The sequence below is a fragment of the Bos javanicus genome, chromosome 19, assembly GCF_032452875.1.
Source record: "Bos javanicus breed banteng chromosome 19, ARS-OSU_banteng_1.0, whole genome shotgun sequence".
Taxonomy (NCBI): Eukaryota; Metazoa; Chordata; class Mammalia; order Artiodactyla; family Bovidae; genus Bos; species Bos javanicus.
The window spans coordinates 16,788,021-16,808,607 of NC_083886.1; the positions used below are offsets into that span (position 1 = coordinate 16,788,021).

The 20,587-nt window shown below is 55.5% G+C and overlaps 1 protein-coding gene across 1 annotated transcript in view; it reads right to left on the reverse strand.

The window, feature by feature from the left end:
* Window positions 1–852: 852 nt before the first annotated feature.
* The window catches only part of TMEM132E (transmembrane protein 132E), a 63,183-nt gene continuing 43,448 nt past the window's right edge, over window positions 853–20,587 (reverse strand). Inside the window, exons 2-9 of the mRNA XM_061390393.1 lie at window positions 15,454–16,384; window positions 12,998–13,144; window positions 12,550–12,742; window positions 11,722–11,865; window positions 8,064–8,269; window positions 5,930–6,215; window positions 4,875–5,066; window positions 853–3,937 (exon numbers count right to left, since the gene is read on the reverse strand). Coding sequence (XP_061246377.1) covers window positions 2,882–3,937; window positions 4,875–5,066; window positions 5,930–6,215; window positions 8,064–8,269; window positions 11,722–11,865; window positions 12,550–12,742; window positions 12,998–13,144; window positions 15,454–16,384 — 3,155 coding nt within the window. The 3' untranslated portion in view covers window positions 853–2,881. The remainder of the gene's footprint in view (window positions 3,938–4,874; window positions 5,067–5,929; window positions 6,216–8,063; window positions 8,270–11,721; window positions 11,866–12,549; window positions 12,743–12,997; window positions 13,145–15,453; window positions 16,385–20,587) is intronic.

Below are 20,587 nucleotides of genomic sequence, written 5' to 3' on the forward strand. Positions count from 1 at the left end.
AAAAAAACAAAAAAAACAATGCCCCTGGGGTGTCGAATATGCAGCCTCTGGGCCCCCACACCCACTGTTCTCCCTTCCAGGAATGCCCTTGGCCTTGTTCTCAACAAACTAAGTTTGAGTATGTCTGCCCCTCCCTTCTTTGCATCCCGCCAACCCAGGGCAAAGCTCTATCATCAATCATCCCAGGCGACTGTGGTCAGATGACATGTTCATCGTCCCTGTGGGGCTGAGGCTCCTTGGGGACAAGCCCACGCTTTTGCCTCCTCTCTCCCTGGCAGGGCCCAGCACACAGTAGGGGCTTGATGTGTTAAATAAACGAATTGGACCCTCATTCCAGATTCCACACCAGTACCTCCCATGCAGACACACCCCAGCTGAGATGTTCCTCCTTCCTTGACACACACGTATGTCCTTCTTGTTTCTCCCTGAAACTGTGCGTGGATAAGTGGTGAAGTGGCAGAGTGGATGGGGATTAATGGAAATAAAAATGGGAAGCCATTGAAATGGAAAGCCATTCATAGCTTGCATCTGGACTTTAGTTACCAAATATTTGTTGAGCACTTGCCAATCCTGGGCACCATGGGTGGAAGAAACTGACAGAGAGCCCCCCTCCCCGCTCCTCTAGGACCCTCTAGGAGGCCACCGTCAGGGCATATTGGAACAGCAGGTACCTGATGTCCTGGACATTCCAGGAGCGCCCTCATGCCAAGCCCACCTATGGCTCTGCCCTACATGGCTTTCTGGCAGCTCCTGGCTTCCCTGCCACTGAGCCACACCTGTTCTTTGTTGCCAGCACATCTGGGGCAGAGCTAGCCTTCTTTCAGGCTCACATATTACCTGAACACGAAGACCTGAATGTTGCAATCTCCGTTTACTGAACATCTCTGCTTGCCAGGATCTGTGCCCACAGCTTTGTCTGCTGCTGGGCACTGTGCACAGCACTTTACAGACATGATCTCATCCAATCCTCATCCCAACACCAAGGCTGCTCCTGTCGGTTGAGCAGAGGATCCTGGCTGGCAGTCTTCCTTTGGTCGTGGGCAACAGCCGTTTGGGGCAGTTGCAAACACAGCGCTCGTCCTGCCCCTGATCCCTTCTGGGACAGATGCAACCAGCTGGAGCCACCTGTTCAGGGTGCTGAAGGCTGGCCAGGGCGCCTTGGCTGGGCTCTTGCTCCCCCCAGGCTTCTGGTGGTCCCCAGGGCTGCGGCCTGCACTGGAGAGAGGTCTCACAGGGCCAAGGGAGGCCGTGAGTAGCTGTGGAGGGGCTCACCCAACAGCTGTGGAGGGGCTCACCCAACAGACATTGCTCTCTCCCATGTGGTTTTCTGACCCAGAGACCCCCAGATTGTCCCCATCAATCCCTGGAGAAGAGAGGCTTCCCTGGGAGAAGTTGATGGTGACAAGGAGGGTCACCCTCTGAAAGGTGGACTGAAGGCAGAGGAGGAAGCTGGTGTGAGCTCTGCTGTGCACACAGCCCTCTCACCTCTCTCCTTATTTTTCTGTCCCCCCTACCCCCCTCCTAGAGGAGGCATCTCTTTATAAGGGCACACTTCTGGGTCTAAGAGTCCTCCATCCCCGTGTGGACATCCCTCCAGCATCAGAGGGTTTAAAGGGACCCGGATGTTGGAGAAGGAGGCGCAGAACCCCAGGCGGCTCAACCTGTTTCCATCTCACGTCATTTAGTGTGATCTCCGTGTGTGTGTGTGTACACGTGCGCGTGTGCACGCACCTGCACGGCAAGGAAGGGACACAGAGCCAGCCACCGCGTGCTGTCTGTTCTCCGGGAGCTGTTGCCCCACCCCCAGTCTTGTTGCCTCCGTTTATTTAAGAAAAATCTGACACAGTGGTGGGTAGAACCCGAGAGAAGGGCGGCCGTGGGATGGGGTCAGGGAGCCGCGGTTCCCTTTGCCTTGCTCATCCCACAGTCCTTCCCAGCAGTTGCCTGGTGCCCTCGCCCCCTCTCACGGGACGCTGCCCGGTGGGGGAGGCGGTGGCCACCCCTACAGAGAGGAAGGAGGGGGTGGGCGGAGCGGGAGTGGGGGCTAAGGCGTGGTGTTGATCTTGCTGAGGGGTGGGCGGGAGGCACCCAGGGCTCCTGGGCGCCCAGACCACAGTGCTCTGGGGTGGACCCAGGACTCCTCCCCCTGAGGGCCTGCCCACAGCCCTTGGGGGCAGAGGATGGAGTCCTGAGATCTCAGAGAGGGGTCTGGCTTGACCCCAGACTTCTCTATAGAGTCAGCTCCCAGATCCTAGGAAGGGACTTGATGGGGAGTGGGGGCACCCGGAAGCCAGCAGATGCTACAAACATTCCCTGCCTCCCACCCTCCCCCGCCCCCCCCCCCCGCCAAATGTTTTGTCCACAGCAAGATCCTCGGCAGGGCAGGCAGCCGCTGCCTCCCAACCCTGCAGGACAGAAATCCCTGAATAGTGGTTTGAGAAAAGTCTTTGTGCAGCTTGTAACACAAGGCTCCCCCCAGAACCCCTCCCCCTGAATGGGGGAAGCAGGAGACATGGGGGGAGGCGGGGCCCTCTCGGCCCAAACTTGACTTCCGTGCCCCAACTTGGGGCAGGGGGGTTGTCTAAGATGGGAGGAGGGTTGGAAAGGGGAGAAGGAGGGCTGGGATCGCTTTCCTCTTAGCCATCTCCAGGAGGAAGGCGCCTCCACCTTTGGGGGCAGAGGAGGGGTAGGGGGAAGCGGGGAAGAAGAACCACCGTGAGGCGGGGGCGGCCTTCCCCACCCCGGAGGAGCAAAGCTGCAGGGGCCGGACTATAAAATCCACTCGCTCGCTCCGGCCCACATCACATGTGAGCAGGGTCCCGGCTGTGAATCACAGAGCCCACCCTGCCCTAGTCGGGCTGGGGGAATCGGGGCGGCACCTCTACGCAATCTCTTTGATTCTGCGCATGTAATTGTGCAGGTCAGGGGGCGGGGCGGGCCGCGTGGTGCCGGTCACATCCGGGCAGCCCCATCCCAGGTCCTCTTCGTCTTCCTCGTCCTCTTCGCCGGCGGGCACCGAGTCATAGGCCAGCTCCTCCGAGGGCAGCGTGGTGAAGGTGGTGAACTTGACCCGCTTGCGCTTGGAGGTGGGCGAGCTGGCGGGGTCCTCGGCCTGGTCCCGGGCCGAGCCGCCGGAGGAGCCGTCGCCCCGCCCGTGCACCTGACTTTGGACGCTGGTCTGCGAGCTGCCGCTGCTGTGGTGGTCACCGTGGCAGCAGGCGGGCACGGTCTCCATCGGGTTGCTGGCGGGCGGCGACAGCTCCCCCTGCACCCGCAGCGGCTGCCCGTTGCCCAGAAACACCCAGTGGTGAGAGTGGTCCATGCTGGTCTGGCCCTCGGGCGGGATGCGCTTGTGCCGGTAGCGCAGCACGAAGACAATGCAGTTGATGAGGAAGACAAGGATGGCCAGGCAGAAGACGCCCAGCAGCGCGTACATGCCGATCTCCAGGTCCGTCAGCCCCCGGGGCATCTGCAGGAAGCCGGTGGGCAGCGGCAGGAAGTCTTCCGTGGGTGGCACAGCCGGGCTGGCAGTGCCAGGGCCCGCGGCCTCGGGTCGGGGTCCCGCCGTGCCCGGCGGGCCAGCTCCCCGGGCCTCGTCCTCGCCCCCGCCGGGCCCTGGCTGGCTGGGGCCCGGGTAGTCGTAGGTGGGGTCCTCCTCCTCCCGCCCAAAGTGCACCCGCAGGCCCACGCGGGTCGTGGCCAGCACACTCTTGCGCTTGGTCTTCTGGCAGCTCTCGGCGATGGTGAGCTCTGCGCGGAGCAGCTCCCCGGCTCCCTCGGCTTCGGCCACCACCAGCGGAAAGGCCCGGTCCTGGGTCACCGTGGCCACGCGCTCGTCCAGACTGCTCACCAGCAGCCCGTAGTCCCGGGGGCTGTAGAGGGAGAGTGGGGCCGTGGTGCCATCGCTGTAGGAGAGCCAGAGGCTTAGGAGGGCTTCCTGGAGGTGGAGGAGCAGGAGAGGACAGGAGTCAGAGAACTCTTAGGGCTGGCTTCCCTGCTGAATCTTGAGCTCCCTGCTATTCCCAATGCTGGAACAGAGCCTGGTGGGTGACCAGTGCTGGGAACCATTATTTGCATGGGAGTTTTCCTTTGGAGGTGGTGGAGAGGGCACACAGAATAGACTCGTACCTCCCCGAGAGTATCCTCGCCCATTTCACCCTTCTCCCCTGGATGAGTTGGTGGTAAATCCCACCTTGGGTCTAACTCGAATCCTCCTTCCTGCTCTAGGAGCCACACCCCACCCCCTGCCTGACTTTGGGATCACCCCCAGCAGACACATGGACATCGAGAACACGACATACTCAGCCTCAGCCTTGTCTTCTGTGTGTGACACCTCCTGAGAACTGACCTCCTGACCTCCTTGTGGATGGAGACGCAGGGCCCAGAGATAAGCCACTGGCCTGGGGTCACAAAGCAAGTTGAAGCCGAGAACTCCTGAGTCCTGACTTCTGGCTTGGTGCTCAATACCTACCTTTGCCCTCCCTGTGTCCCCACATGTAACTTTTCACCTTAGGCCATGGCCAGTGTCCTGATATATCTGTGGGGAGGGGCAGCTGTAGTTGATTGGTGGGGGGCCATCCAGAGATGGGTGAGGGTAATTCCTGGGGGTGGAGGAAAAGTTAACGGGCCTTCTGAGAATCCAGGAGGGAACCCTCTGCTGGAATGCCTTGTGGTGGCAGATGCAGGAAGCGAGACCTTGGCCAGACTCCTATGCAGCTGGCAGGGTGATGGGGTGGGACAGGCTTGCTGGGCATGAAGAGTAAACGGATCTTCCATTATCAGAGCCCCAATCTGGGGGGACCTGCAGCCAGAGCCTGCAGGTTCTCCTTCCACACTCCCAAGCCCCCAGGCTGGCCAGTTGGGCATCTGGTTACCTGCTTGAGGAAGCTGAGGGTCTGCTGGGCGGCAGCGGTGGCCAGGATGGTGTGGCTGCTCCCAGGGCTGGGTCTCAGGGAGAGGGCGAGGCTGGCCACCACCTGGGCCTGCAGCTGTGTGATGCTGACCTTCTCCTCCGTCACTGTCAGCAGCGTCTCCCCGAGCACGGACTCCGTCAGGGGGGACACCACCTGCAGCAGAGTGGGGTGAGAGTGGGTGAGAGCCAAGAAAGCAGGACGGCCCCCCAGATCCCCAACCAGGGAGGAATCCACAACCAGGAGGGTCCAGAGGCAAAGTGAGGGTCAAGGGCTCACAGGAGCACAGACGAGAGGGGTAGGTTGAGTTTTAAAGAAAACAACAGTCCTCCCCCCAACCCCCACATTGGTAAATAGCAATTGGTGGTCAGCCTCGATGTCAGGGAGACAAAAGGGAGTGGTGGGGACTGGGGCAAAAGGGAGAATGCCTGCATATGTCAAAAAGGCATCAGTACTGACTCTGGCTGATGAATGCCAGGTCAGAATGCAGACCCAGTGTGGCCAGATTCATACTTTCTAAAATCAGAAATTTACATTGAAAAAAAAAAAAAAGGGAAACCTCCCAATTTTTAAATGGTGGATCCATTGGTTTTTAAACCAAATATGTCTACAAGCATATTTCAGCCCATGAGTCACTATTTATAATCCTTTAGGTGGATGATATCTGCCCAGGCACCCAGTTATCAAGGAGGAAGGTCAAAGTTGAGTTCCTAGATCTCCACAATTCCCTTTCCTGGCCTCTGGGTTGGCTGAGCCCTCCCCCTGCCCCCACCCCCTCCTCACCCCCATCTACTCTCAGGGACCACACCGAGCCATGCGAGGTTGATGAGTCTGGGAGAGAGAACCTTCGCCAAGGTGAAGTTGACCTTGACCTTTGATGATGGAATTTCCAGCAAAAGGGCAGGTGGGGAAGCAAATGTGTTTCGGGGGCTGTCTGGAGTTACTCCCTGAAGCTGAGGCCCGAGAAATCCTGTCTTGGGGATGTCGGTATCATGGTGCACTCCCTACCACATGCATACCTTGAAGGGAGTGGTGCCCGGCTCCAGCCCAGCCAGCGTGCTGCTGTCTACCATGCGTGCCACTCGGGGGTCACCCACCCGCATGAAGTCGCTGACCAGGTCGGTGACCTCCACCAGCCAGTCCGGGCCCAGCATGGTGACCACCTGGTCGGTGCCCTCCGATGACGTCGTGTGGAACTGGGTGAAGACCTGCAGGGTGGCATGCTGGTACTGCAAGGTGCAGCCGCGACTCGCACTCTGCGGCCGCTCCTCCTCCTCGTCCTCATCCTCGCTCTCCCGGGCTGACCTGGGTGGGAGAAGCCGGAGATCAGGGCTCCCCACCTTGGCTTGGACCTGCACAGGTCCCACTCTCTCCGTTGCCCTGCCGGCCCCTCCCTGGCTCCCGTGGGTAGAAGCCTGGGCTCATCCCTTCTGTCTCTGCCAAGCTTGAAGCCCAGAGTCTCAGGCTTTGCTATCCCAGATGGGTAGCTTCTTGACCCTCCCCATCCACCCCAGGTCCCTCTCCACCCCTGCTTGGCTGAATCCACACCTGTGACTATCTGGCATCAAATATCAGCAAATGCTGCCTCTTTCTCAGCACTAAGCACGTGCTGGGGCCTGGGCTCAGCTCTAAATTGGAGCAAAGGCGATCCTTGCTCGAGTGCCAGCGGGCTTAGCTGCCTCCTGTCCTACAGCTGTGTGGCAGGCAGAATTTGGATGTTTAGTTGATGAGATTTCCAAGTGGCGTGTGGGAGGTGTGTCCTGGCTTCCTGTGACTGCTCACAGCGAAATGCAAGAGGAGAGGGATAAATGGAGGGAGGAACTGGCAAGCAAAAGGGAACCCGGACTTGACAATTGGGGAAATTCTCAAACTCTCCAGATTGCCAAAAAATGTGAAAATCAGGAGGTTCACCCAGGAAAGCAGGCTTTGGAGAGAGAGGAGGGTGTGGCTAGTGCTTCACAAGGATCAAACCACTGGAAAATTCATTCACATAGAGGGTTCTTTATGTTAACTAATTTAATCCTCACAGCAGTCCTCTGAGTTAAGTGTTAATGTGCCCATTTCAGAGATGAGGAAACTGAGGCACAGTAGCCTCAGGTTGCCCAGTTAGCAAATGGCAGAGTCAGGATTTCAATCCAGGCCATCTGGCTTCAGAATTCTGGTTAATTCTGACAACAAATGAGAGTCTGGCATGCTAACTAGTTATGAGACCCAGGTGGCCAGTGTTCAAACTTTGTAGGGTTAGGGTCCTCACTACTCAAAGCAGCTTCAGCATCACCCAGGGGCTGGCCTGAAATGCAGGCTTACAAGCCCTGTCCCTGGTTCACAGAATCAGAATCTGCATTTTAACAGCATCCTCAGGTAATTCATGTGCAAGTTTGAGAGGCTCTGGTCTACACCACCTTGCTTTTCCAAATCTCTGCAGAATTGAGCTGAGCCCAACTCTCACTGTGCCACCTGCTTCTCTCCGCAGCCCCACCCCTCCCGCTCAGCTGCCTGCCATTCTGCCTCTCTTCTCTTCTCTGCTGGCTTGTCTCTCCAGCAGCAATGAGTGGGTGAGTGAGCATGCTGAGTACCCATGAGCCTGCCCCACAGATGGGCACACGTCCAGGTGTGTGAGCCTGGATCCCAGTGAGGGGGCCTAGTGTAAGTCACTGTGTACCTGGCTGACATACTCACAAGTGTGTCCCTATTGTGCCCAGGCTGGGGCACGCATGTACAGTTGTGGGTATGCCTGTGGTGGTGTTTCTACTCCATTCTGTCTTCTCCTTGACTGCTACTGGGCCAACTCCTTTTTCACTTATCCTTTAAAACATAGCTCCAGAGTCACCTCTTCCAGGAAGCCTGCTTTGATTTCTCCTGGAGGAAGAGGTGGCTTTCTCCTTTGTGCCATTTGATTCTCTGCACTCGGGGCTTCCCCCATCCACTGCTCAGCAGCATATATATGACGGCTTCCCTGATGGACCCAGAGCTTGGCTGGGTCAGGCTCTGGCCACACTGACCCCATCCCCGCCTCAGAGCCTGGCACACAGTAGCTGCTCCATAAAAGTTTGTTGATTGCATAACCGACCTGCAGACTGTGTACACCTAGGATCATAACACACACATGCAGATGAGTCTCCCCAACATCCGTGGTGTGTGGTGGGGCTGTACCTTCGGTCGGGAAGGATAGGAACCCTCCAGCCCTTAACTTGGCTGAGGCGGGCATCCGAGAGCTCGATGTGCAGGGGCAGCTTGGGCACCCAGACGGTCATTTCCAGGGGGGCGTTGAGGACGTCGTAGCGAAAGGTGACCCTGGCGTTCATGGATCCGCGGGATTCCTTTCCGCTAACAAACACATAGTCACAGCTACTGGATACCTGGGGGGTGGGGGGTGGGGAGAGAGCTTGGTTGGCCTATTTTGCCCTACAGGTCATCCTAGGGGCAGAGCAGGGGAAGGACTTCAGTCTAACCAGGAAAGTCAGCCAGAAGCCCATTGGATAGAGAAAGTGCCAGTCACAAGAGGCTGAAGGGGCGGGACCGGGAGGGAAAAGGCTCCTAATTTAGCTCCTCTGGGAAGAAGTGAAGTGAAGTCGATCAGTCTTGTCCAACTCTTTGCGACCCCATGGACTGTAGCCCACCAGGCTCCTCCATCCATGGAATTTTCCAGGCAAGAGTACTGGAGTGGGTTGCCATTTCCTTCTCCTCTGGGAGGAGGTGTCAGCTTTCCTTGTCTCCAGAGATCATCTCTTAGTGGCTCCTGTGGGAGGTTTTTTGCTCCCTGGCAAGAAGTCAATGTGCCATTCCTTTGAAAGGGACTGCTTCTGATGTGCCAGGCCACACCGAGGGCAAGTCTGCAGGCTGAGGGTCCCCTGCACTGGCTCCCCTCCCCAGCATGACCGCCTGGGCTCTGGAGTAGGTGTCTAATGGCAGAAGAGTGGCCTGTCCTGATCAGGACACTGGGGTGTGACTGGGTGGGGAGGAGGTCATGGAGGAGAGGGTGGCGGAGGGGCAGGCCAACGGCTCCTCCAAGGTGCCTCTGGCCCCAAGGCTCCGGGCAGATGGGCCAGCTGGTTAATTTCAGGAGGGGGCTGTTCCAGCCAGAGGTGGAGGTGAGGGAAAAAGAGAGGGAATTTCAGGACCAGAGAACCCTAAGCACAGACAGGTGGATGACTGCCACCAATGGGAGGAGCTTTTTTGCAAATGCATGCCCACCGGGACACCACCTTGCATTCTTAGAGGTTCCCCGGTGAGCATATGCTCACTGAACACATCTTGGCGGAGAGCTGTGCCCACTCACCGAGGTGTCCGTGCTAGTACTTCAGGGTAGATGCAATTGGTGTATGTGGAAGTGCCCATGTATACACCTGGCACGCCTGGAGAGAATCCTGCGTGCAATGCAATTAGGTGCTTCAACCTGTGCACACCCAGGGGTGTCCATCCCTGCATTTGGAGGAGGGTGTATCAGGCAGCCTGTAGGCTGATGACACCCTGAAGGCTCTGGTGGGGGGTGGTGAGGAGGGGGCTGGGATGGCGGCTCATCTGCAGAGAAGAGCCCCTGACGGTCCCAAGCTCCTCCAGGCTCTCTTAGTCATCTGGCAGTGGGTGGTGGGTGAAGGGGCGTGGGATGGCGACCCCGCCAGAAATGCTCATTTCCCACTTTGGAAGGCAGAGAATCCCAGCTGAAGGCTGGCAGATCCCATTTAGAATATTGGCAAACTCCAGAAAGAACCTGAGCATATTTCGCTGAGAATGGAAACTAACTCCATTTAGAATCTTTGCTAATTCCCTTTGGTGTCTAAGCCACGGTGACTCTTCTGGTCCACTCTGGGGTGGGGCTGGGGGAGTCTGGGTGGCAAAGGAAGGTGCTGGGTGAGGGCTCTTGGGGGCAGGCCCACTTCTCCCCATCCTAGCCTTCCAGCAGTGGAGAGTCCCACGGGCCTGGGCAAGGCTTCTGGTCCTCAGGAGGCTGTGGGCGTGTGGTACCAAGCCATCTGCTCTGGCTCACTCTGGGGACATTATTCCTGAATGTGGGGGAAAGAGGAGGTGAGTCTCGGGCACCCCCATTCCTGGAGGGATCTAGTGTAGAGCGTGGAGAGAGACAGCACACATTCCCAGGGAGGAAAAAGGAAACTCATATCCCTGGTGCCCCCGCTGAAGGATTTGCAGGAACAGAGACAGATCCTGCTGTCTGATCATTCGATTTTGACACCAGCTGGCAGCTGCATAGCAAGCAGCTTGCCCACTTCCAGGTACCAGAGCTGGATGCCTCTCGCATCACTGCCTGCTCTGCTGCCTTCTCCCCACATCTCACCTCTGGCCACTGTCTAAAGCCAGGGGAAATCTGAAGGCCTTCCGGGGGGAGATGGCAAACTGGGTGGGATGGCCTTCACTGACCATCCATGGCCACCATCCATGGAGGATGTTCGGCCCAGATGGGGTCCCTGGGGAGGAGCTCAGGGAGAGCTCTTCGGGAGTTGGAGGGATTGCAGTGGGTGTTCCCAGAGTGGGTCCTTTCATAACAACCTTCACTCCTGGCCTAACTAATGAGCTGCTGCTTCTTCATTTTAAAAATATTTGTAATATTTATTTTTTAAATAATTTTTAATAATATTAAATCTAGTATTTAATATTTACATTTAAATAATATTAAATTTTATTTATTTTTTAAGTTTATTTTTATTTATTTATTTTTTTAAATTTTATTTTATTTTTAAACTTTACATAATTATATTAGTTTTGCCAAATATCAAAATGAATCCACCACAGGTATACATGTGTTCCCCATCCTGAACCCTCCGCCCTCCTCCCTCCCCATACCATCCCTCTGGGTCGTCCCAGTGCACCAGCCCCAAGCATCCAGTATCGTGCATCGAACCTGGACTGGCATCTCGTTTCATACATGATATTTTACATGTTTAAATGCCATTCTCCCAAATCTTCCCACCCTCTCCCTCTCCCACAGAATCCATAAGACTGTTCTATACATCAGTGTCTCTTTTGCTGTCTTGTACACAGGGTTATTGTTACCATCTTTCTAAATTCCATATATATGCGTTACTATACTGTATTGGTGTTTTTCCTTCTGGCTTACTTCACTCTGTATAATAGGCTCCAGTTTCATCCACCTCATTAGAACTGATTCAAATGTATTCTTTTTAATGGCTGAGAAATACTCCATTGTGTATATGTACCATAGCTTTCTTATCCATTAAATAAAATATTTTAAATAAATATTTAACAACATTATTAAATGTTTTAATATTTATTTGTCCGCATCGAGTCTTAGCTGCTGTGTGCAGGCTTCTCTAGTTGCTATTCGTGGGCATAGCTGCCCCACAGCATATGGGATCCTAGTTCCCCACCCAGGGATCAAACCCACGTCCCCTGCGTTGCAAAGCGGATTCTTAACCAATGGACTACCAGGGAAGTCTCCTAACTCATGTTCTTCTGGAGGCTTCCACCCTGGGCTGGATCTCCATCTGTTCACCAGCCCCCAGGTTTAGGGCCTGTCTCTGAGTACCCCCAGGACCCCCTCCCCTATTGCCTTACCCAATGTTTGCCAGATAGCAGGGGTCCATAGCGACTTGGGGATTGAATTCAAGTTGTCAACGCTGCTGTTTCCCATCAGCCTGCCAGAAGGGCTCTTCTAGGGCCTCCCCTTGCTCAGGCTGGACGTGGGATGCTCTTCCTCCCCCATCCCCTACCACTTCCCTCCTCTTGTCTACCAAAGGAGCCTGTCTCAGATGTGAATTGCCCTCTAGATTGGTGTCCTACTCCCCCTGAAGGTCTGAGGCCCTTCTCCCAGGGCCCCCACCTCCAGGAAGCCCACCTTGATGATGTCCTCATTGTCAGATTCGCATTCCACCAGGGCAGAGACGTCTAGGACAAGGCCGGTCACCTCGATGGCGATGACCTTGACAGGGATGGCCACTGTCCGGCCCGTCAGGATGGCGGTGTTGATGATCTCTGTGTCCTGCAGGGAGGAGAGGAGGGTGGGCTCTGTGAGTTGCCTGAGGCCCCCTGCTCTCCCAGGACCACCAGCCAAGGCCCCCAGCTCCTGGCTGCCCCAACCCCGCAGATGGATGTCCTTCTTGGAAGGACACTGGTACACATGCACAGACAGATGCATCTACCCAGCCTCATGTGTCTTCTCTGATGCTCTGCTCACGTGGACTCCCATGGGTGCCTTCAGGGTCTACCCCATTCTGCTGCCAGAAAACAATGCTTCCCTAATCCCGCACCATCTTTTCAACATCTTTGATGCTCGTCCAGACTCAGAATAACATCCAGCACATTTGCCTGGCTCTTCCACGTTCCCCTAGGCTGGCTCCACTTCCTCCTGGCCATTCCAGATGCCCCTGGGCTGGTCCCAGACAATCATTCCAGTGCACTCTCCCTAAAACCCATTGCTTCTTTGAATAAACTATTCCCTTTCCCATCACTGCACATTTGTGCACAAGATCCCCTGCCTAGAGCACCCTCATAATCTTCGCTGTGTGAGTTCTTCCTCCATGAGTCCTTCAAGGCTCCATTGTATGCTCACCTCCTCCAAGAAGCCCCCCATGGTGACATCTCTCACCTCCGTGCCCCTCAGCAGTCACTGTCCCATTCCAGCACCAGGCACAGAGTTTGCCTGCCTTCTGCGAGGGAAACTCACCATGGCCAGGGGCAGGATGGCCTGCACATCCCGCTGGATGACCGTCAGCTCAGTCACGGCTCTCTCCAGGTCTGGCAGGGCTCCATGGCCCCGGTAGTCAATGTGCCACATGATCCTGCGCTTGACTGACTGGCTGGTGAAATTCTCCATCTCAAAGTCCAGCTGCAGAATCTCCAGGGGCCCCTGGCCCTCCCTGCATGGTGGGGGAAGGGACGAGAGCCCAGGAAGAAGGGCTGGGAGCAGCTCAGGGGCTCCGAAACCTTTGCTGGGGACTCTATCCCTCCTCAACGGCCCGCCCCGGGGCTCTTTGAGCCCTCCCCAGCCTGGGGAGTCCCTAGAAACTAAGCCCCAGCCCTTCTGCCGGCTTGGCCTCCTCCATCAAGACTTCCCCTCACACTCCCCCGTGGTGTCCTGCAAAAAGGTGGACAGAGGAGCCCCCCTGGCTCACCAGGGGGGCAGCGGTGTGCCCTGGGCCCAGGACACATCCACGGTGGCTGTTGAATGCTTGGCCCCGGTCAGCAGCTCCGAGGTCACGAGCCACTGGCCACTCCGTGACTTGGTTCCCAGAAGGGTCACACCCTTCTTGGCCTTCACCCTAGGACAAAGCAGGAAGAAGAGGGAGAGGGTCAGCCTGGGGTCCCAAGGCTGCCCACCTGGCTACCATGCTTAGGCTGCAGCTGGGAGAAGGGGGAGCGGCTGAGTAAGTTACCCCAAGTTCTAGACTCAAAGCTTGAAACTAATCTGGGGACTCTGGTATCACATAGCTGCAACCTCTGCCCTCAGTGGAAGCTGTAGTCCCTTCTATTATATCTCTACCAGGTCTTGCCATACGTCCATTTGCATACCTTAGTGACAGGGGACTCACTACTTCGGCACACATCACATTGCATTTTCAGAAAGTCCCTGAAAGGAGAAGCCTCTTCCCTATAATTAGCTGAAATAGAACAGTCATGGGCTCTGTTGGGGCAAGAGAGAGCAATTCTCCACCCGAATAGACACCTGGGGAGGTGAGCAGGTATTCTCTGAATCTTCTTTTCTTCAGGGCCTCCAACTGTCAATTTTGGCCATAGTTTCAAGTCGCCCGTAGCCTAGTCACCCTCCTCTGGACACTCGGAGATATATCTAAAGTGTAGTGTCTTCAGCGGTGCTCTAATTAACACTAACTAAAGCAAAACGATTATCACCTCCCTAATTCTACAGCGGAGAAGGCAATGGCACCCCACTCCAGTACTCTTGCCTGGAAAATCCCATGGATGGAGGAGCCTGGTAGGCTGCAGTCCATGGGGTTGCGAAGAGTTGGACACGACTGAGCGACTTCACTCTCACTTTTCACTTTCATGCATTGGAGAAGGAAATGGCAACCCACTCCAGTGTTCTTGCCTGGAGAATCCCAGGGACGGTGGAGCCTGGTGGGCTTCCGTCTGTGGGGTCGCACAGAGTCGGGCATGACTGAAGCGACTTAGTAGTAATTCTACACTCTCTACTCCCGTTAATGTAGCCTGAGATTTCTGAGGACTGATTTAACTCACATTCACATTCAGGTATTAATCACTGAATTAGGTATCACCCTGGGCATGGCAACCCACTCCAGTACTCCTGCCTAGAGAATCCCATGGACAGAGGAGCCTGGCTGGCTGCAGTCCATAGGATCGCACAGTGTCGGATGCGACTAAAGTAGCTAAGCAGCAGCTCTCCAGGAATATCTGTACTTCAGGGTAAGACATTCAGGAGAGAAGGCAATACTTGAAGAAGCTGGAGGCTAATGGTACTGTTTCGGGCCCCATGTATCGTGTGCTTGGGTTGGTGGGGAGCATTTTGGTGGGGCTTTTCTTATATCCTCAGAATCACTCAGTAAGGCTCAAACCATGGATTCTGCTTGTGAGACATCATTATATTTTGTGGGGATGTGATATGATTGAAGGCAATTCTGAATCTGTGAACTGTATCATTCTCAGGATGTAGAAAAAGCTGGGACTCCCCCCAACTTTTCTCCTAACCCCAGGATTAACCAAATGTCCTGACACATGGACACTCTCCTGTTCCTATTTTGGCTTGCAGTCAAGGGGCTGCTCTCAGATGTCCATGTCTCCTCTTTGGTCTCAGTCTCATTATTTGTAAAATGGGGGAGCTGCACCCATTAACGTCTAAGGGCCCTTCCAGCCCCAGTTCTATCATTTTGGATGTCCTTGCTTGTGAAAATAGATATTTCCTCTCTACCATGACACTAAAGAAAGCTGAGCGCTAAAGAATTGATGCTTTTGAACCATGGTGTTGGGGAAGACTCTTGAGAGTCCCTTGGACTGCAAGGAGATCAAACCAGTCAATCATTCTAAAGGAAATCAGTCCTGAATATTCATTGAAAGGGCTGATGCTAAAGCTGAAGCTCCAATACTTTGGCCACCTGATGTGAAGAACTGACTCATTGGAAAAGATCTTGATGCTGGGGAAGACTGAAGGCAGGAGGAGAAGGGGACGACAGAGGATGAGATGGCTGGATGGCATCACCGACTCAATGGACATGAGTTTGAGCAAGCTCCAGGAGTTGGTGATGGACAGGGAGGCCTGGTGTGCTGAAGTCCATGGGGTCACAAAGAGTCAGACACGACTGAGTGACAGAACTGACCAACCATGACCCTATGTCTGTGAGATAGGGAGGTCAGAGCTGCTATTTTGTGGCCATGAGGCAGAAGAGAACACTGAGGCTCATCAGTGAGTTGTCTTTCTGAAGTTGCTAAGTGATAACAGGAAGAACTGAGACTAGGATATTGGAGGAGCAGGTCTGGGCGCGCCCCCTACAAGGTTTTCAGGTGTACATCAGATCTTGGGAGGAAGCCAGCCAGCTCCCGCCCAACCCTCCCCCCTCTACCACGCCCCACACCCCACCTCCCAGCCATAGCCCCCTACCTGAGAGTGAAGTGCTCCAGGCTGGGGCTGGAGGGAGAGGAGGAGTTGGGGGCCAGGTAGAGCACGATGCTGAGCACCTCCCCCGGCTTGAGGGGCCGGTCTGGCAGGCGGATCATCAGGTTGCTGTCCAGCCTGTGCTCCTGCAGGGTCCTCCTGGGGGGCGGGCGGAACAGGCTGATGCTTCCGATGCGTAGCAGCGGGTGCTGGGTGGGGCTCTCGGCCCGGGCCCCGACTCCGGGTCCGGCGCCCCGTCGGGTCCCCCCACACCCACCCGACGCATCGGGGGCATGAAGTGTGTAGTAGAGCTCGGCTTGCTGACTCTCCCCGGTCGCCTCAGGTTCCAGCCCATCCGGAGACTTGCGGCGGGCGCTGGGCGGCGCGGCCGGAGCCGGGGGCCCGAACCAGGCCAGGGGCAGCTCGGCCCGCACGAGACAAGTGGCCAGACCCCCGCTGAGGCGGCAGGAGCTCTTGACCTCCCGGGCGTCGCGGAAGGCGTGCAGGCGGACGCAGGGCAGTCGCTCCGTGACGCCGAAGTCATCCCAGTCGCGGCCGGCCACGTAGAACAGCACCTGGGCCACGGGCTGCGAGGCGGGCACGCGGGAGTGGACGATGAAGGCGCGCACCTTCCAGCTGACCGTCAGGCGCTCGGGGATGTCCAGAGTGCTGGACGGCTGCAGCAGCTCCCGGGCTACTACCTGGCTGGTGCTGAAGGGCCCCAGGGAGACGTTGAGGACGGGCAGCTCCTTGGTCTGGAACACCACGAAGGGCTCGGAGCGCTGCAGGGAGCCATTGGCCACCGTGGGCGGTGGGGGCCGCGCCTCGCGCAGGAAGAAGGCCAGTCGCGTGTGCGACAGACGGTAGCTGATCGGCAGCACCGGGCTGGCCTGCGGCCCTGGCGGACTGGGGCTGGCCGGGTGGGAGCGGCCAGAGGCTGGGGACAGACAGAAGAAAGACCCCAGAGTGGTCAGGAGAGGGGGCTCTCGGACCCCAGGGCACCCCAGCCTCTCACCTTGACAGAGGGCTGGCCACTCCCTGCCAGACCATGCTCTCCATCCTTGTGGCTCCAAGCCTGGCCCCACCTTAACTGGTGTGTTAATTGCCCTCTTTGCTGATTCCTTCATCCCGGAGGTAAGGGTAAAGCTAATCCCTGTACAAAGCACTGGGAAGCTTTAAAGAGGCTTTTTCCTCCCGCATCCTCATTTGTAAAATGACTATAAAAATTGTTTCTGCCTCCAAGTGCTCTTGTGAGGACTTACCAAAGTCATGTGTGTAGAGTGCCCAGAGCAGAGTGTGGTGCTGAGGCAGTAAGTTTTCTCTTACTGTTATTAATGGTACAGTGCAATACATATTACCGGCTTTCCCAGTGGCTCAGCGGTAAAGAATCTGCCTGCAGTGCAGGAGCCTAAGGAAATGTGGGTTCAATTCCTGGGTCAGGAAGATCCCCTGGAGGAGGGCATGGCAACCCAATCCAGTATTCTTGCCTGGAGAATCCCATGGACAGAGGAGCCAGGTGGGCCACAGTCCACAGGGTCGAAAAAAGTCAGACATGACTGAAGTCACTTAGCACGCACACGCAGTACATATTTAATGGTTTAAAATTGTTTATTAAAATCAAATGATTATTTGTGTATTATTATGACAGGCAGTGACTTATTTGATCCTCCAATTAAGCCTTTGAACCAAGTATTATTATGATCTCCATTGATTCAACCAGTTTTCTATCAGCAAGTTCTCTTTGTTGAGGGCCTATACTTATCCAATACTTATCTCTTAAAAATGAAGGGGCTGGAAGCTTAAATAACTTACCCAAGTCCACATGAGTGAAAGGGACCAGCAGTAGGATTCGAACCCGGGGCTACCTGGCTTTCAGACCCAAGCCTTTATGGCTCCAGCTGCCTCAGGTGGTGCAGGGTCCCCAGCGATTCCATATGCTCCCCCTCAACTCCCTTTATGCTTACATGAATGCTCAGTTGCTAAGTCGTGTCTGACTCTTTTGTGACCCCATGTACTATAGTCCACCAGGCTCCTCTGTCCATGGGATTTTTCTAGGCAAGAATCCATGAGTGGATTACCGTTTCTTTCTCCAGGGGATCTTCCCAACCCAGGGATCGAATCCACATCTCCTGCATTGCAGGTGGATTCTTCACCACTGAACCACCTGGGAAGCCCTACCAGCCCACAGATACACACAGGGAAGTGGATCGCCACTCCCCAAACCCACACGTGGGCCTTGGGGTTTTGGGCTTGACTTCCCCCTCCTCTTGGCTCCTCTCCCCATCCTCACAGGATTGCGCCAGGTTCTAGCAACTCCACCCCTTGGTGCTCCGTTTCTGGGTTTGAAAGCCAGGTGGGCGCAGGTTCAAATCCTACTGCTGGCCCCCTCCCCAGGTTCCTGCTCCAGCTGTGGCTTCACTCTTGTTGTTATGACAACATAACAGAATCTAACTGGGTCTGTCCTCTCTCCAGCTCTTCTCTCATCCCCTCCCTGCATCGCAGCCAGAGGGATTTGTTTCCCCCAGACACCAATGCTTGGCTCCTCATTCCCAGCTCAGCACCTATTTGACACTGTCAGGGGGCAAGAAGGACTGATGTGGGGAGGTCTGAGGTTTGAGAATCAGTTCTAGATCTTCCGACGGACCTCTGAGCTGTGTTCTTCACTTTTGATGTTGTGTTGTCATTTGTTTTTGAGAATCAAGAAATTCCCCTATAATTCATGCAACACAATGCAAACGTGTATACTGTTAAAGACTCTCTTCTTTCTTCTAACAGAATAAAATTCAAGCTCACCTTGAGCCTGAGCATGGCATTCAGGGTCCTCTAACAGTGGGCTCTAGGCTTCCCATTCCCCAGCATTCCTCTTCCTAAGCCCCTGCTGCTAGCATAACGAAACAACTTCTGGTTAGTGCTTGCTGATGCTGCCTTCCCTGGAGAAAGGCATGGCAACCCACGCCAATAGTCTTGCCTGGAGCATCCCTTGGACAGGGGAGTCTGGCAGGCTACAGTCCATAGGGTTGCACAGAGCTGGACACGACTGAAGCGACTTGGCATGATGCTGCCTTATCGCACCTCCTATGCTCATGCTGTGCTCTCTGCATTGGATTCTCTCCTATCTGCCCACATCCAAATCCAAACCGTCCTCCAAGGCCCTGCTTGAATGGCGCCTCCTCCATGAAGCCCTCTAAGAAATGACTTACACTTCTGGGAATTTCTTCAGAGTTCTGCCCTTCTCTGTGGGGACCTCTCATCCTGCCTGGCGGGACAGTTATCTGTGAGGCCTTGCACTCAGCAAGCCTTTAACAAATCATGATTGATTGACACTGAGTGATTCACAGAGACCTCGAGCCCAAGGAGGAGACTCCCAATTGATTACACGTGGTTACTGCCACATATGCATATTATTATTTTACTACCGTCAAACCTTGACAGTTCCACAGACATTCACACCCAATTCCTCATAAACCCAACGAACTAAAAATTCTCTGCTCTTGAAGTTCTGATGTCTGTGTCTGATTTTTTATTTAAATCTGTGGTTTAATTTTCTAATTTAACAAATGAGGCAATGAGCTAGGGGCATGACAAAGACCCTGGGTCAAATGTCCTAAGAGGAGTGGAACCTGGTGTCTGTGACCCTTTAGGGCCCCTCCCAAGCAGCCCTTCCCATTACCTGGGGAAACCTCTGGTCCCTGGTCCTCTGGACAGCCTGTACTTTAATCATCAGACTGCTCCCTCCGTTTCCAAGAGAACTCTGTTCTCAGGCCACCCTTCCCCACTAGACACTCTGCAGTGCTGCAAAGTAAGCCAGTTTTCAGTGATGGGGTGGAGGTGGGGGTCGGGTCCCAGATGAGGATGGGAAGGTGTCTGGAGAGACGACAGAGACTTCCTGGCTGGTGCCTGGAATCCCTGCCCCATGGTTACCACTGGAGTCTCTGAGAAGGTGTGTGTGTGGAGGGGCTGGTCCCAGGCACACAGGTGGGATCTAGGATGGTGACCTGGGTCAGGGCACACAGCCAACCAACTGCTTTGGAAGTAGCAGGAAGCAGGCAAACAGAAGCTTCGAGACTCAAATTCAAGGCTTATCCTTGCCACACTCAAACGGCAACTTGCTTCCCATTTTGAGCCTCAGTTTCCATCTCTAAAATCGAGGTGGTAACATCAGGCCCCTCATGGAGATGTTGAGGGGAGCTGAAAGACCAAGGGGGAGGGGTGGGGGCACTGCTACACGTGATGGGATGTCCAGGGCCTGTGGGTACTGAGCCGAGATGGGGAGAGGCCACCGTGCCCGTCCTGCGGGGGTGGAGCAGGGCAGAGGCTGTCAGGACTGTGCTCAGGCTGAGTGGACAGGGCGGGGACATGGATGTCAGAACCACCGGCCCCACCTCGCTTATCATCCCCAGGAGACCCCGAAGGCTGTTAAGTGGCACTTAATCCCCTTTGAGCCGCTCACCGTCCCAACCTGAGGGCTGGCCATCTGGACCCCCCAGAGGCACAGTTGGGGCGGGACCGTCAGACGGGCAGCAGACGCGGAGGGGCGTGGAGGAAGGGGTTGGAAAAACATGCCTGCCTGCCCTCCTCCACCCTCAACAGATTTTAGCTGGACGAAAGCAGTTCTCTGAATGAACCTCTCAGCACCAACTGGGAAAGCACAGGCTAATGAGAGCACCCTCAATGGGGCTTCCAGGGGAGACCTGATGGCCAGTGGGCAGAGGGTTGCTGGCCCTAGGCTTGGGACTCCTGACCCTTCCCAGCAACCTTGCAGATAAGGAGACTGTGCTTCTGAAACAGGAAGCAACTTATCTTAAGAAACCAACTAGCATTTAGAAAAGGGAGCCAGGAAAGATAGTGTGAGGGTACCACAGTTTTTGTACTGATGGCATCACGACACACAAACACTGCCCCCCCACTACCATGAATCATTCTATCCTCTGGGGCCCTGAGGACCTTCTGTGGGCTGAGCGGGGATGGAGGTGTCCCCGAGACCCCCGCGCTAATCTCTGCTCTCCGGCTCACTAACTCTGGAGCCTAAAGGAGGTGGCTTGATCTCTCTGGGCCTCAGTTTCCCCAGGGAGGTGGAGAAGGCCCTGGAAGCAGTCTGGTGGGGCTGCGGGGAGGAAGGGGAGACTGGTGGAGCTGCCAA